At 50.2% G+C, this 14,636-nt stretch overlaps 1 protein-coding gene across 13 annotated transcripts in view; it reads left to right on the top strand.

Moving 5' to 3' along the window:
• MYH10 (myosin heavy chain 10) overlaps positions 1-14,636 on the top strand; it is a 134,093-nt gene that overhangs the window by 86,914 nt on the left and 32,543 nt on the right. For 7 of the 13 annotated variants that reach the window (XM_033422869.2, XM_033422868.2, XM_033422875.2 and 4 more), the window contains 3 exons: positions 3,220-3,282; positions 12,464-12,657; positions 12,750-12,871. In XM_033422869.2, coding sequence (XP_033278760.1) covers positions 3,220-3,282; positions 12,464-12,657; positions 12,750-12,871 — 379 coding nt within the window. The remainder of the gene's footprint in view (positions 1-3,219; positions 3,283-12,463; positions 12,658-12,749; positions 12,872-14,636) is intronic. The other 6 variants (XM_033422872.2, XM_033422874.2, XM_033422877.2 and 3 more) reach the window with 1 other exon arrangement.

The raw sequence follows: 14,636 nt of genomic DNA, 5'->3' as shown, positions 1-14,636 counted from the left end.
CAAGTAAAACAGAAGCTTTTAATCACTGTCCCATTGGATGGAGGTCTTTACCTGGCTGCTGCGTGCTCGCTGTCACCTGTGGTGACCTGGTCAGCCTAGGGGGGCCCGTGAGGACTGAGGCGAGAGCAGGACCCTAAGGTGGTGTCTGCGGTGCCCACGCGGCTGAGGGACTCTTGGCCCTGTTCTGGGAAGTGTGAGAGTGGGTCTGAGAAATGGATCTAGCGTGGAAAAAGGGACCCTGAGCTCTGGTGGCCACCGGGTCCACAGGGCTGGGAAGAGCAGCACAGGTCAGTGGGAAAGGTGCACAGGAAACGTCACAAAAAGAGGAGGAAGGAGTAACGCTGCCCGTCAGAAATGCTGTGTTCAATCTGATGGCTGAGTGTCGCAGACCCCTGAGATGAATGCCACGGGGACAGCTGAGCGGGGACTGCCTTGTTCCTGGGGTGCTAAGGTCAGATGTCATGAAGGATGAGGCAGTTTTCCTTGTCCTTGAAAAATAATACTTTGTTGAAGAAACAAAGCCAGCATTTCCTGAGCACGTGCTAAGGGCCGGGCAGTCTCCCAGCACCCCCTGACGAACATTCACATCCTGTTGGGGCCTTAACCACGGAGGGTGAGTAGGTTTCTGCGAACCCACTCATCTAGGGGTGGATGGCATTTCTAGGAGTGACGTTGGTGTGGAAGAAGCGGGGGTGAAGCCGGTAGAAGGAACGATCACAGGGCAGAAGTGGAAAATCCCAGCTCGGGGTGAGTGTCCCGTTGGGGCGTTAGGGCAGGGCTAGGGCCAGGAGGCAGAGTGAGCAGGAAATGAGGCCGGTGATGGATGGGGCCGGAGCACGGAGTAACGCGGTGGCCAGTCTCAGGTGAACTTGACTTCATTGACTAGATGGCATCAGTGGTTGTACGGGCCAGGGCAGGGACACAGTGTGAACTTGGAGAAGCAAAGCAGGCAGTGGTTTGTTGGATGGATCGGGTTGAAAGACCCCGTAAGCGGGGAGTTCAGCGCGAGGTGACCGTGGAAGGAAAGCCAAGGAGAAGAGGAACAGAGGAAACTAGCATTTTACCGCTAAAGTCTCAAAAACAGGTTTTCTCTCTTCATTTTGCATGAGAAGAGAAGCAGGTGTTTGGGGAATCACGACAGCAGGTCCCGGGCTTACACACTGGTTCTGACATTGTGAGCCACTTTTGACTCTTGTCTTTTCACTTCTTAACCAAAAACAATATTGTGGAGAACACCTTTGGAGCCCCTGACCTGTTCCTGTGAGCCTGCACGTCCAGCCACGCTGGACAAGCTCACCGCCCACGCTTGTCAGCAGTGAGGTGGATTCGGGAACCACAACCGGCGTGTTCCCTGCCACCCAGGGCCTTCTTCCGGATGGAAACTCAGGACACGCACACAGGCGGGAACGGGACCGAGGCGCCTCTGCCTCGGCTTCCTCCTTCCAGGCTCCTTTAACTCCCCGCCTCACCGTCCAGGTACGGCAGGGCCTCTGGCAGCAGCGGGTCAGAAGTGCCAGGAGTGTGAGATCCGGCAGGTGAGGGTGGAGATGGGGGCTGCAGCTGCAGTGATGATATGATGCACATTCCGTATCACAGGTGCGGGTGACGTGTCTCACAGGTAGGACCCCATCTGCAGAGCCCTTACCTGCCTTTCTGTGCTTTTCATGGACTAGCTACAGACAGGTTACTCACTTGATGGCAGAAGCTCTGAGAGGAAAGGCGTGTGGCCTGCGGGGCCCTCCCGTCCTGGTTCAAGCCCTGTCCACCTGTCCTTGGCCCACAGCTCAGGCCCTGCCGGGGCCCTCACCTTTCTCCACGTGGCCAGCTTGGGAGCACGTGTGGCCACTTTTGTCCAAATGGGCTGAGCGGAAATCCTCTCCCCATTGTGACCTGGCTGTGCCGGCATCCACTCCGGGCTCATCCTGTGTGTTTGCTCTCCTGGTATCGCTTCTCTTGGTGGGAAGCCCTGCCATCCGTCAGCTCAGGTGGACGGTTACTCAGTTTAATCTGAGTGACAGGCTCTCAGGGGTGGCCCACCATCGGAGGGAGGGGCAGGCGGAGCCTAATGCCAGGCTCCTCCGATTTCGAGGACCGCGTGTCGCACGCGTGAGGTCAGCGGCAGGCTCAGGACTTTGAAGAGGGTCGTAGGGTGGAGAACTCGCCATGCTCACTCTGGACGTAGAGATGTCTTGGGAGAAGGGGAGCTTCTTCTCTAGGAAAAGAAAGTAGCCCTGGAAAAGCCTGTGATCACTTTTCTCTTGTTACAGCCACATCAGTGCAGAGGCAGAACATGACAGGTTGACTGAATGTATGAGTTAGATGATGCGTGAATATAGTTTGCCTGTGAAGGTGCAATGCCTTGAGTGTAAAGCATTTCATGTTACAATAAACTTTGTGTTAGAGTTTCCTCCAGGCCAAACCAGGAGAAATAAGATTTATTGGTGGCAGCCCTGCCCTAGAGATTCATAGTGCCCTACTTTTTTGCTGAAAGATGTTTTGCGATCTCTTTCCCAGCTGCACACGGATTTCTTGCCACTTCTGGGGGCTAACGTACAAGGAAGAAAAGGCCTAAAAATTACATTTTCATGTGAATGTATCTCCTATGATATTTTCATGAGTAACGGTATGATCAATAGGTATCATCTTAGTTATGATTTGAAGTTGCTTTAACATTTTGTACAATAGAACTTGCTACAATAGAATTTTGTTTTCCTTAGTAGTAGTTACCTATTCGTAGTTTGTATTTGAAGTAAATTATATTTCCAAAATCTGGATGGGAAATAAAATTACACAGCAGTGTGAATTTTTGACAGTAAATGCCACTAATATTTACCTTTTCCAGAGTAGTCTAACTTGCTGCAGTCTTGTCCTAATTTGCTAATTGGAGGATAATTTTATGAAAGACAACGCAAATAGTACCTTATTACTCTTAAATTTCATCCTGCGTTTACATGGGGGTAACCATTTGACTTTAATATGATATAATGCTCACACCTGGAGTTGGGAATGATTCCGCTGTATACATTTATTTTATACAGAACTTTGTCCAGATGTGCAAATTCTCTAAACAGTAATGTTTGCATGGGGTCTGCCCTGGACTAGCTGCTTTTGTAGCCCGATTGCAAAGTTGACTTGTGATGTCGAATGTCTTTCACACTAACTGAAGTGTTTGTGTATTTGCCCTTCTGTCCTCCTGTTTTTGCTGTTTCTCTGCTTTAGAGATTCAGAATATTCAGAGAGCTTCTTTCTATGACAGTGTTTCTGGTCTTCATGAGCCACCAGGTGAATGGATAAAGCCTGTAGGTCTTCCAAACACAAGGGGTTTCAGCCCAGAGGAAGAACTTGCGGGGTGGGGGGCCTGGCAGGGTGGCCTGGGAGGACGGGGGCTTGGTTTCTGGGTTTTTGTTTTTGTTTTGCTCATAGACCTGCATGAACCTTCATTTCATGCTCAGTTTTATTTATCCTTCAAGGCAACTGTTTGAGCGCATAAACGATTCAGTCGCTACTGCCTACACATTGCTTCTTTTATGCGTAGCCCGTAAGCACCGCAGAGCAAAAGGTCTGTCACTACCTTTTCCAGTAGTGCCGTTTGATACACAGTCCTCTAAGGGAATTGTTAGGAATCGATGTGCCCAGTAATATCTCCTTTGTCTTCGAGTTACCTTTAAATTTTCAACTCTAAGGAACTCCAAGGAGGAGTAGGGTTTTTTTTTTCTTTTTTCAAGTCATTAACATTTTGTGAACAAATAATTACATAATTATCTCACGTATGTTGGTCTCATCATTATGCCTTTAATTTGGAATTTATGTGCATATCTGGCTACTTGCCCTTTTCTTTTGAACTGAAAGCCATGAAACTATCTACAAGGCTTGATATGTGCACGTTGATACGAAGAGTGGAGTGTTAGAACCTGTACCTTGAACCTGAAATTGAGTTTCACACATTTGGGCCTTATGGATTGAATCCTTAGCCCTGTTTAAAATAAAGCCTAACCTGTAAATTGACTGCACTTTAAAAATAGATAGATAGATAGATGGAAGGAAGGAAAGAATACAGCCCAACCATGGCGAAGAGGCCCTCCAAAAGCCTAATATAAATGAAGATCACCCAACCTTCCAATTGTTTAGTGAAATTGTCAAGCAGTAAAAACTCCAAGGTAAAGTCAAATTCGTCTTATAAAATTTCCTTCGTGATTTTTGGAACATAATGCTGAGACCCAAACCCATCTCAAAAGTGTTTTAAAAATACGTTAAAGAAACATAGCCGTTTTAATCCAAGATCCCTGGGGTCAGTTCCGGCTCACGTGCTGTTAAAGAAGCTGCAAGCGGGGGGGCGGAGGGAGGGGGAGACGATGCCGAAGGCTGCTCCGTGAGCTGGGATGACTAGTCCACAGGAGAACTCTTCAAGGTCAGCCATCTTTGGCCTCGGGGGTACTGAGAGAGTTGAGCAAGTGGGGAGAGAAAGAGCTAGGTGGCAGTTTGAAGCTTATGGTCTGCCTGGGACTTACGCTTTGTTGAAAGGTCGGCGCTCGATCTTTTGGACTTTCTCCCAAAGTAGAGCTCCCTCTTTAAATTCATTCCTCCAACTCTTGGATTTCTAACCGTTAAAGAGACTTCCGGCCCGTGGGCCCCCATCACTCCCCCGCTCCTGGCACCAGACGGTGCACCGTGAAGTCTGGGGGTGGGTGTCCCACACCCAGCAGCTAGGGGCAGCAGCCTCGCCCAGCCCCTCCCACCATGGCCTTCCCTCTCCTGCAGCACAGATGCTCTTTCCTGTGGGGCCGCGATCTTCGGGGTCTGCGGACCGGGTGCTTTTCTGTACCTGCAGGATCAGGTACAGGGCCACCCTAGACAAAGCCATTCCCTGAGGGAGCCGGCTCCCTCCTCCCGTCTGCTTGCCTGGGCACTGGAAACGTGCCTGGTCCGTCTCTCTCATGAGGTGGCCTCTGGTTGAGTCAGCCGGCTGACCCGAGTGTCGGGGTCTCAATCTCTCCCCACCCCGGAGGGCCTTCCATCCACCATGGCCCCAGCTGGTCTTCGAAGTTGTAAGTAGTATTGATATTTCTCCAGCAGAAATGTTCTCCTCAACATGTGCTCATGGATTCAAACCCCAGGGAGGGGTAACGGGTTTTAAATGAAAACATGGGCTTTGGTATTTTCAGTGATTTCTCGGAAGACGGTGGATGAAGGGGTTCCTCAGGATCAAATCGTGATGGCCTTTGACACACTGAGGTGGGCGGTGCCTCTCAATGAGATGGCAGAGAGCTACCGCGGGCCCTGTGCTTCTAAGTAGAGCCGTAAGGTTAGGAAAACAGCATTAGAAGAATGTGCGGGCTTTTGAGGAGAAAGATGAGAGATGGGGGTAAAGAGAGGTTTCCAAAACCATCAAAGAGCAAGTGCAGGAGAGAAAGGAACAGAATTCCTAGAGGCAGAATAAGGAGGTCATGCAAGTTTCTGCTGTAAACCAAAGGACTGTTTTCTTCCAAATATATGTTGAAACTCTAGACTCCTGGGATAAACTAGTAATGGAGGATGCAATGAATTAGCAAAGCGGGTTCCTAACCTCAAAGTGGTAGGCGAGGTTTTTAGACTAAAAGGGCCTGTGATGATAGGGGTGGTAGTTTGTGGCTTTGGTCCTGATGCGAACTGTGTCGGAGGGACGGTTGTGTGTAATCTGCCCTGATGCTAGCGGACACCTGCCGTGTCCTTCACAGGGTAGGAAGTACCCTTAGGTTCTCTGACCCCCCACGAGTGCTGGATGGCAGCTGATGGGTCTGGAAGGGTGACCACCGGAGACATTGTGAGAAGTATAGGAAGCAAGTTTTCGTCGTCGATAGAGAACTCCCGCCTCCCTTTTCAATCTCTCGTAGAAGCAGCGCTTGAAACGTGGTGACAGCAATTCACTTGGGGCTGGGAATCAGCAGGGAGATCTCGGTCCCGGTCTGCGGGAGGGCTGACCCACTGGGGTCTCCCTTCATCTCCTAGTGGCCCCGGAATTCTTCCCTTCCTTCTTGGCATAACAGAAATGATGACGTTCTGACTTCGAAGACTTTGAACCAGTCTTTTTTTTTTCCTTCAGTGAGTCGTTAGTATCCAGTAGCATGACTGATAAAAACGGTCATCATTGGATCTCCGTATAGATTGTATCCACTGGTCCTAACCCCCATTTTTAGTGCCTTTTAGACTCTCTGGTTTAGGTCTGATCCGGTTTCTGTTCGCAGTTTCATTGTCTTCGTGTTCAGTGGATGAAGGTTTTATACATCGCTGCATATTCTACTCTTTCCTATTTCTTTATCTTGAGTTCTAACCGGAGTTGGGAGCTCGAGGAGAAGCAGCTTCCGGGGACGGCACCTCCAGTTCCCGAGGTCCAGTGGGGACAGTGACACTTAGTTCTCAGGGTCACCGTGAGTATCAGACGAGGCAGCGAGAGCCTGACCCGGCCCGGGAGGTGCCTGAGTACACGCTGCCTGCCTGGCCTTGCACTTGCCGTGGCTGCCTCTGCAGCTACCGTAATTGCTGTCGCACCCTCGTTGCTGCTGCTGTTCTAATTATAAAAAACAGAGAAGATCAATAAATGCTTATTTCCTTGGCCATCGTCTCACGCAGGTCCTCTTTTCTTCCGTGCCCCGAGGTCCCGCTGACAGGCAGTCATGCTGTGCTGCCCGCGGTGGGCATGAATCATATTCACGGGACCTGCCCGCAGGAGAAAGCAGGAGTAGCCGTGCCGGAGGCGCTGGCGGGAAGCGTGGGGCTCCCTGTGTGCCCAAACTTCGGCTTCTGCAGGGGCAGAAAGTACAGATGGGGAGGGTGGGTAAGGGAGACAAATTTCAGGTCACCTTAACACTGGCGCTTGGGGGAGGCCAGATTGCTCTCTTCCTGACTCACACGCTCCCCGTCAACTGCTGAACTTCCTGGAAGTTTTCTCAAACTTCCCAAACACCCTAGAACATTTAACAGATTGGTTCTACAACCCAGTTATGTAACCACTGCAAATTTGTTATTACTGTGTAATAGCCGTGCCCTGGAGATAGACGATTCAATGTTAAGATTGTCTCTGGGAACTCATAGAAGTTCAATATTTGTTTCGGAATCATTTTCAACTGTTCGTAACATTTTAGTGTACCTTAAGGGTAGAACAGTCTTTTAGTCTATGTAAATGAGCGCTGAGAATCCACCATGTGCCTGGCACCGTGCTGGGGACTAGAGGCTTCGCTAGGATGGGAGTGTGTGGTGTAGTTCCTAATCATTGTGTCTGGGTATTGAAGTTAACATTAAGACAGTCTTCTCCCCCCCTTTTTGGTCTCCAGCTCTATCATCTAGAGAGAGTTTCTGAAGAACTGGCTTAAATACTTCGAATGAAATAATAGCACTAGTATTTTGGCCCATGGACAGATTTAAAGAACACAAAAATCTCATGTATTCCTCTTGTCTCCTGAGACCGTCCGCTAGAAGAAGGGCCAGTTAAGCATTCCGGCTGCAGACGACACCATTCCTTACGTAAAACTAAACTATGAATATGCCCTTAGAGATCGCAGGTCTGTGGAGCTCATCTCATTTCTGACTGTCCACGTAGGGTTTATCGATTAATAAGTTGTTAGTATAAAATACTTGGAACTCTTTTCAGGCCACTGGGCAACCAAGTAATGAATTGCAGTGCCCACCAGCAGCCTAACCAGCCTTTCCTGGATGGAGGAGGAGGATAAACAAAGCCATTCTTGGGCTTTCCTGGTGGCGCAGTGGTTGAGAGTCCGCCTACCTTTGCAGGGGACACGGGTTCGTGCCCCGGTACGGGAAGATCCCACGTGCTGCGGAGCGGCTGGGCCCGTGAGCCATGGCCGCTGCGCCTGCGCGTCCGGAGCGCAACGGGAGAGGCCACGACAGTGAGAGGCCCTCGTACCGCAAAAAAAACGAACAAACAAAAACCCAGAGGTTTTTCTAGGTCTTGATTTTTTTTTTTTTGGTACGCGGGCCTCTCACTGTTTTTTGCGGTACGCGGGCCTGTCACTGCTGTGGCCTCTCCCGTTGCGGAGCACAGGCTCCAGACGCGCAGGCTCAGCGGCCATGGCTCAAGGGCTGCTCCGCGGCATGTGGGATCCTCCCGGACCGGGGCACGAACCCGCGTCCCCTGCATCGGCAGGCGGACTCCCAACCACGGCGCCACCAGGGGAGCCCTGGGTCTTGATTTTTGAGTGAAATCGTATATGATTAGTGTGGCCCAAAGCATTTAATGAAGTTCCCAAAGTGTTTCTCTTTTACCCAATAATTTTACTCATTGGTAGAAACTAACCCTGAGTTTAAGTATTTGAATTAAAAAAAAAAAAAACTGAAAGTTTGAAGCATTAATTTTTTAAAAATCTGAATATTTAGCTTTGGATTACCCTTATTAAAGTTAAATTTGAAAATCAGGCTCATTATATTATATTTTTTGTTTATTACTTAAAAAACAAAATAAAAGTGGTCCTTGCCTGGGGCTGCATCGCGGGTCCCTGCCACCCTGCCCTGTGGAAGAGGAGCTGCCCCTTCAGGGAAAGAGCTGCAGACCGGTGCGGCTAAACCCCCGCAGTCAGCATGGGGCTCCTTCTCTTTTGTTATGGGCGTGACTTGTTCTTGTGGGTAATTTTGTGTTCATTCAGTGGATATTTGTTTAAAAAAAAAAATTACTATGTGCCAGGGACCATGCTCAGACCAACGTCAGGACGTGGGGAAGGCAGAAGAAGCCATCTGAGCTGGTGATCAGAGGGGCCCAGGGGCACCAGGGATCTGCTCTCAGGACCCCGTGTGTGTTCCATGCTGGAGAGAGACGTCCCCGGAAGCTTAGTCCAGCAGGAATATACAGGGAACAGAGTGGAAGTGTCATCCCAGGGTCTGACATATGTGATTTGAAGCTTTGAGGAGGGAGTGGCCTGTTTAGCCTGGAGGCAGGTGGACAGGAAGAGGTGGTAGGGAAAGGGATGGAGATTTAAAAGCCATTATGAGCTTGCAAGGAGGCGGGGTTCCTGACAGAGAGAAAAGGGTGAAGACTTGAGAGCTTTGTGTCTTTGAGAAAATGCAGCTGGTTTGTAGAGCTGGCGTCTAGGGAAGGTGACAGGAGGTCCCTTCACCGAGCACTTCATGCTTTCTAGGCACCTCGGTTCTGTAAGGTAGGTCACCTTGGCTCCATTTCACAGAGGAACAAACTGAGGCTGGGAGAAGATGGGTAACTAGACCCAAGTTCACGCAGCTTGTAGGTGGCAGGTGTTTCTGACTCTGTGTAGAGTTCTTCATCCCTGTGCTCTGCTGCTGGGCTGTTATTTGGACCGTTTCCTACAAGCTGTAGGAGAAATGGAAGGATCTTAAGTCTAGGAGCAAGGAACTTGCTTAGTTTTAGACACAGCTGTTAATGGTGACAAAGGTGTAACTGGAAAGCACATTGTGGCTGCAGGGGTGGAGGATGAAATGGGAGAGTGAGGCTAGAGGAAGGAACCTGGTAGGGCGTTGTCGCATAGACCAGGGCAGTGGAGAGGAGGGATGGACTGAAGACCCCGGAAGCTTGTCCTGACTGGTTCCGGTAAATCAGCAGCTGGATGTGGGAGGGACATGGAGGCCGACTCCCGGTTTCTGGCTTGAGTAACCCGTGGCCACGTCTGCACTAGATATACAGGAGGAGGGATGGGGAGAATGTGCTTCAGTTTAGGACATTGACCTTGGGCCCCCCTACGTCCAGCCCCTTCTCGTCCTCCTTATCCGACTCCTCCATCTGCCCCAGCTCCTTGGGGCTCGCCCCACACCCCCATCTCTGGTCATTTGCCCGTTAGGGGGCTCATCCAGTCCCGTAACTTTAAATCCTACCTGCAAGTCAGCAACCCCCAAATCTACCTTTTCTCCTTCAGACCTCTATTCTTAGCAGCAGACTGTCCGCTGTCCACTTGACATCTCTGCCTCAGCGTGTCACGGGCGCCCCAAACTTGAATAGAGTTTGGATCCATCTTTCTACCCACAGAACCCCCTTCTCTCCCCATCTTCCCAGTGGTGTCACCAGCCACTTGCCTGCCCAAGCCCAAATCCCAGTTCTTGCCCTCGCCCTCTGCCATATTCTTCATACCAAGTTCATCCTAAGAGCAAGGCAGTCCTGCCACCAAAACACATCTGGAATCTTCCTTCTCCACCATCTCCTCTGTGATCTTCCAAGTTCAGCCTACCATCTTCTCCCTCAGAGCCTGGACTACAGCATGGGCCACACCTTGCTCCCTGACCCCTCCCCCAGTCCATTCTCTATTGCGTGCGTGTCCTCACGTCCTCACTCCTGAGGCCCCACTGGCACCAGCTGCTTGCACTTCTTCCTGCCTCTGGTCCTTCACGCCTGCTCTTGCCACTGCCTGCAGTGATCTCCGCACTGGCTCGTCCTTACCCTTAAGGCGTTAAACGTAATTTCTCCAGAGAGGTCTCTAACCGCCCATCCTTCTCGTAGCATCCTGTTCTTTTCTTTCAGTGCATTTCTCACTGTTTGTAATTATGAAAGCATTTAACGTTTACTTCATTTATTTGCTAACATACATGTATCAAGCATGTTATATGCCAGGCGTCGCACTAGGTTAGAGGGGGGTGATACTGAGAAAAGCAGACGTGAGAGGCACTGTGGGGAAGGCAGAGGCAGCTGTGTGACTTCCGGGTGGACAGGAGAATATAGGTGTTCAGTGACTGATGCTGGGAGGTCAGGTATGATGTGATCGCCCAGGATGAGATCGGGGCTTGAGGAATTCTGGTCAAATGCTCTCTGCCCGCACTTGTGTCCTGTCTTATTCTAGAAAGGATTTTAGGTGAGCTGAGTCTGGGCCCTTAGTGAGCGTCGTGATGTACAGAAAACGCAAAAGAGAAGTCATCAAGGAGAGTGTGGTAGTGAGAGAGGTGGGTCGAGGGCCAGGAGAAGGTGGGGTCCCTAGTCCACAAGAGAAGCCAGGCGTGGCGAGTTTCTAGAATGCTGCTGTGATGGTCAACAGGTAAATGGACCAGGGTCAAGTTGAATAAGGCCCGGGCCTGTCATGGCCTGAGTGGAATGGGGTGTGGGGGGAGGGTGGCCTGGAAGCCAGTCGGCTGCACAGTGAGGAACTGGCGGGAAGGATGAGGAATGGCAGGTGTGGGAACCGCCTAGAAAGAGGCCCGGCTCTGAGGAGACAGAAGCGGGTGGCTCACGGAAGTTCATTGTCATGGCGCGTGCAGGGGCAGGCTTGGTGAGGAGAGACGGGCTGAAGGCCCAGGGGAGAGTGTTGGTCTCCAAGGGGCACAGGCAGGGCTAGCTTTGACCTCAACCCTCGAGTCTGGTGGCTTCACTCAGGGGAAAGTGTAGGCAGTGTGCAGGCGTCATCCACCCTTCTCGCAGCTTCCGCGGAAGGCCTGCGTGACTTGGACAAGTTCCCTTACCTCCTGGGCCATGGTCGCCTCTTCCATAAAAACCTCCCTGGAAAGCAAGGATTGGAATCAAGACTGAGGTGTTGCTGAGAGAGCACTTCACGTGGTGCCTGGTCCCCACGTGCTTTCTGCCCTGGGCGCAGACGGGAGAAACGGAGGGGACTGCTGGGGTCGAAGAGAGCGTGGATGGGGTAGTTCAATTGATATTTTGGTTTTTTAAAGAAGTATTTCAGTTGTGTGTTTCGTTCACTCATCAGATTTTTTTTGACGAGAGCGTATTAGGCACCAAATGTTTGGCTGGCGGCCGGTGCACTTGCCGGGCTTCTGCGTGTGATCCCATCACGGGAAGCGTTAGGTGTGTGGACAGTGGAAACTGTCCGCTGCTTTAATAAGAGCGTAGCGTCTGAGAGGTTTAACCATCGTTGAACTGAGCTCGGGCACTGATTACTTTTCAGAAGACTCCTTCCGCTGGAGCGTTCTTGCCCTTTCATGAGTGTCATCCATGCTTTGAGGAGAGAGTTGAAGTTTACTCCTTCCTAAAAACCTGAGCTGAGGTGATCCAATCTTCCTGCATTTGCTGGCCTTTCTCTTTGGAAATCTAATGACCCGTAAGAGATGACTCTGGTCCCTAACTGCTGAGCATGTCCACTAAGTGGACTTGCTTTGTATAAACGTATATCTCAATGTACATTTTTAGAAGCCATTTCCTATTTTGAGACTTGTCACCGTGTCGGTTTGTGTATCAGTGCCAGCCAGTAATCTTGCATCTACCAAATAACTGTATATGTGACAGGCCAATGGTGTCAGGCAGTGAGTTCCTGAAACTAGTGCAGCGGGAGGCACCTGCTGGGGTGTGGTACGAAGTTGTCAAAGCGCTACAGTATCCTGCCCTAGAAGTGTGTGGCTTTTAGGTCCACGGCTTGTGCAGTGTCTAAATATGCTGACTGCCCTACCTCTATGGCACCTCTTATCATTTGTCCCACAAAGCTTGTGCTGCTGCACTCTCACTCTGTCTTTTCTTTCCCTGCCCAAGAGTTAGAGTTGCCTTATTTTCGCTTGTCTTTTTTATTTCCACCAGTGGACCGGATCGTGGGTCTGGACCAAGTGACGGGGATGACGGAGACAGCTTTTGGCTCTGCCTATAAAACCAAGAAGGGCATGTTCCGTACAGTCGGGCAGCTCTACAAAGAATCTCTCACCAAGCTGATGGCGACGCTCCGCAACACCAACCCTAACTTCGTGCGCTGCATCATTCCGAATCACGAGAAGCGGGTACGTGCTTAGCCAAACGGAGGCGGGTGTGGAAGGCGGATCGAGGTCCGGTCCCAGAGATGGAGCTCTAACACTGTCATCTGCTCGATTAGGCTGGGAAACTGGACCCGCACCTAGTGCTGGATCAGCTTCGCTGCAACGGTGTCCTGGAAGGGATCCGAATCTGTCGCCAGGGATTCCCCAACCGGATTGTTTTCCAGGAATTCAGACAGAGGTATTGCTCACCTTTACCTGGGTTCTGCGTGTATCAAAGCTTATCTGAATGTGAATCAAACAGTGAGATGATGCGAAAAGACTCCTCCTTGTTCCCTGGAGGGTTTCCGTTCTCTTTTCATATAGGAGGGCAGTCATCATTATTCCCTTTATCGTTGGTCGGGAATATTGAGTGCCTACTTTACAAAGAGGCAGGGTGCTCATAACTTCTCTGGGCGCAGCAAAGACGGGGGCCTTGGGACCCTGAGGCAGCTGTGAGGAAACAGAGCTGAGAACTTACAGTTCACTCATTCAGACAGTTCTACCTGGGATTTAAGCATAACTTTTTTTTAAACTGATGTTTTAAAATATAGGGGGCTTCCCTGGTGGCGCAGTGGTTGAGAGTCCGCCTGCCGATGCAGGGGACACGGGTTCGTGCCCCGGTCCGGGAAGATACCACATGCCGCGGAGCGGCTGGGCCCGTGAGCCATGGCCGCTGAGCCTGCGCGTCCGGAGCCTGTGCTCCGCAACGGGAGAGGCCACAACAGTGAGAGGCCCGTGTACCACAAGAAATAAAATAAAAATAAAATATAGGAATAACGTATGTTCCTTTTAGGAAAAATTTTAAATACGTTAAAAGTAAATATAAGTTATTCAGGTGTGACTCCTAAAAGCACTTTGGGACATTTCTTTCCATCTTTTTTTCAATGAATATATCTGTGTACGTGTGTATGTATATATTTTTCCCACTGTGTGTGCCCGTGTGTGTGTTCTTACAATCCTTTTACTAAAGTAGGGTCGGAAATAGGTGGAGATTAGAAAAGAATTAGGAAAAAAACAAGAGGGAGAAGATCAGTGTGCAGTAGAAATGGATGAAAACATATGATGGACAACAGTTTTTTTTAAAGTGTATTATGTAATTTTCTTTAACAGTTAGTCTAGTTTGCCTTTTTCCTCTTTGCTCCTGGAAATCAGGTTTCCAAATATGAAGCATTTGTTTTTCCATAAAATAAACAGTGCTGCAGGTCGAAGAGTAGCCCTTTCTCCCAGAGGGAATCCAGTTGAAAAACTGTTCCAATCCCTACAGGTTTTCGGGGAAACCCTTATTATGGCCCCACCATATGATAAACGAGCTGGTAGATTTTCACTTTTTTTTTTTGCGGTACGCGGGCCTCTCACTGCCGTGGCCTCTCCCATTGCAGAGCACAGGCTCCGGACGCGCAGGCTCAGCGGCCATGGCTCACGGGACCCGCCGCTCCGCGGCATGTGGGATCCTCCCGGACCGGGGCATGAACCCATGTCCCCTGCATCGGCAGGCAGACTCCCAACCACTGCGCCACCAGGGAAGCCCTTCACTTTTTATTTGATAGAAGAAAATGGAACATAACTAGCATCCAAAACACGAAGTTGGTTGAAGTAGCCAGGATTCATCTTTTAATACAGCCACTGTCTTTGTGCTAAAATTTATTTTCTTGGGTATAACACACATATAGTAAATGCACAGCCCTCAAGTGTGCAGGTCGGAGAACATATGTGCGCCCAGCCCAGTGCTGTTTTGAGTCACCCTGAGACTTCCTCCTGTGCTTTTTTTTTTTTTTAATTTTAATTTATTTATTTTTGGCTGTGTTGGGTCTTCATTGCTGTGCGCAGGCTTCCTCTAGTTGCAGTGAGCGGGGACTACTCTTTGTTGCGGTGCGTGGGCTTCTTATCCCGGTGGCTTCTCTCGTTTCAGAGCACAGGCTCTAGGCACGCAGGCTTCAGTAGTTGCAGCACACAGGCTTGGTAGT

This window comes from Orcinus orca, chromosome 19, assembly GCF_937001465.1.
Source record: "Orcinus orca chromosome 19, mOrcOrc1.1, whole genome shotgun sequence".
Taxonomy (NCBI): domain Eukaryota; kingdom Metazoa; phylum Chordata; class Mammalia; order Artiodactyla; family Delphinidae; genus Orcinus; species Orcinus orca.
The sequence above is the reverse complement of the archived record's forward strand: the minus strand, read 5'-3'. Positions and strand labels throughout refer to the sequence as shown.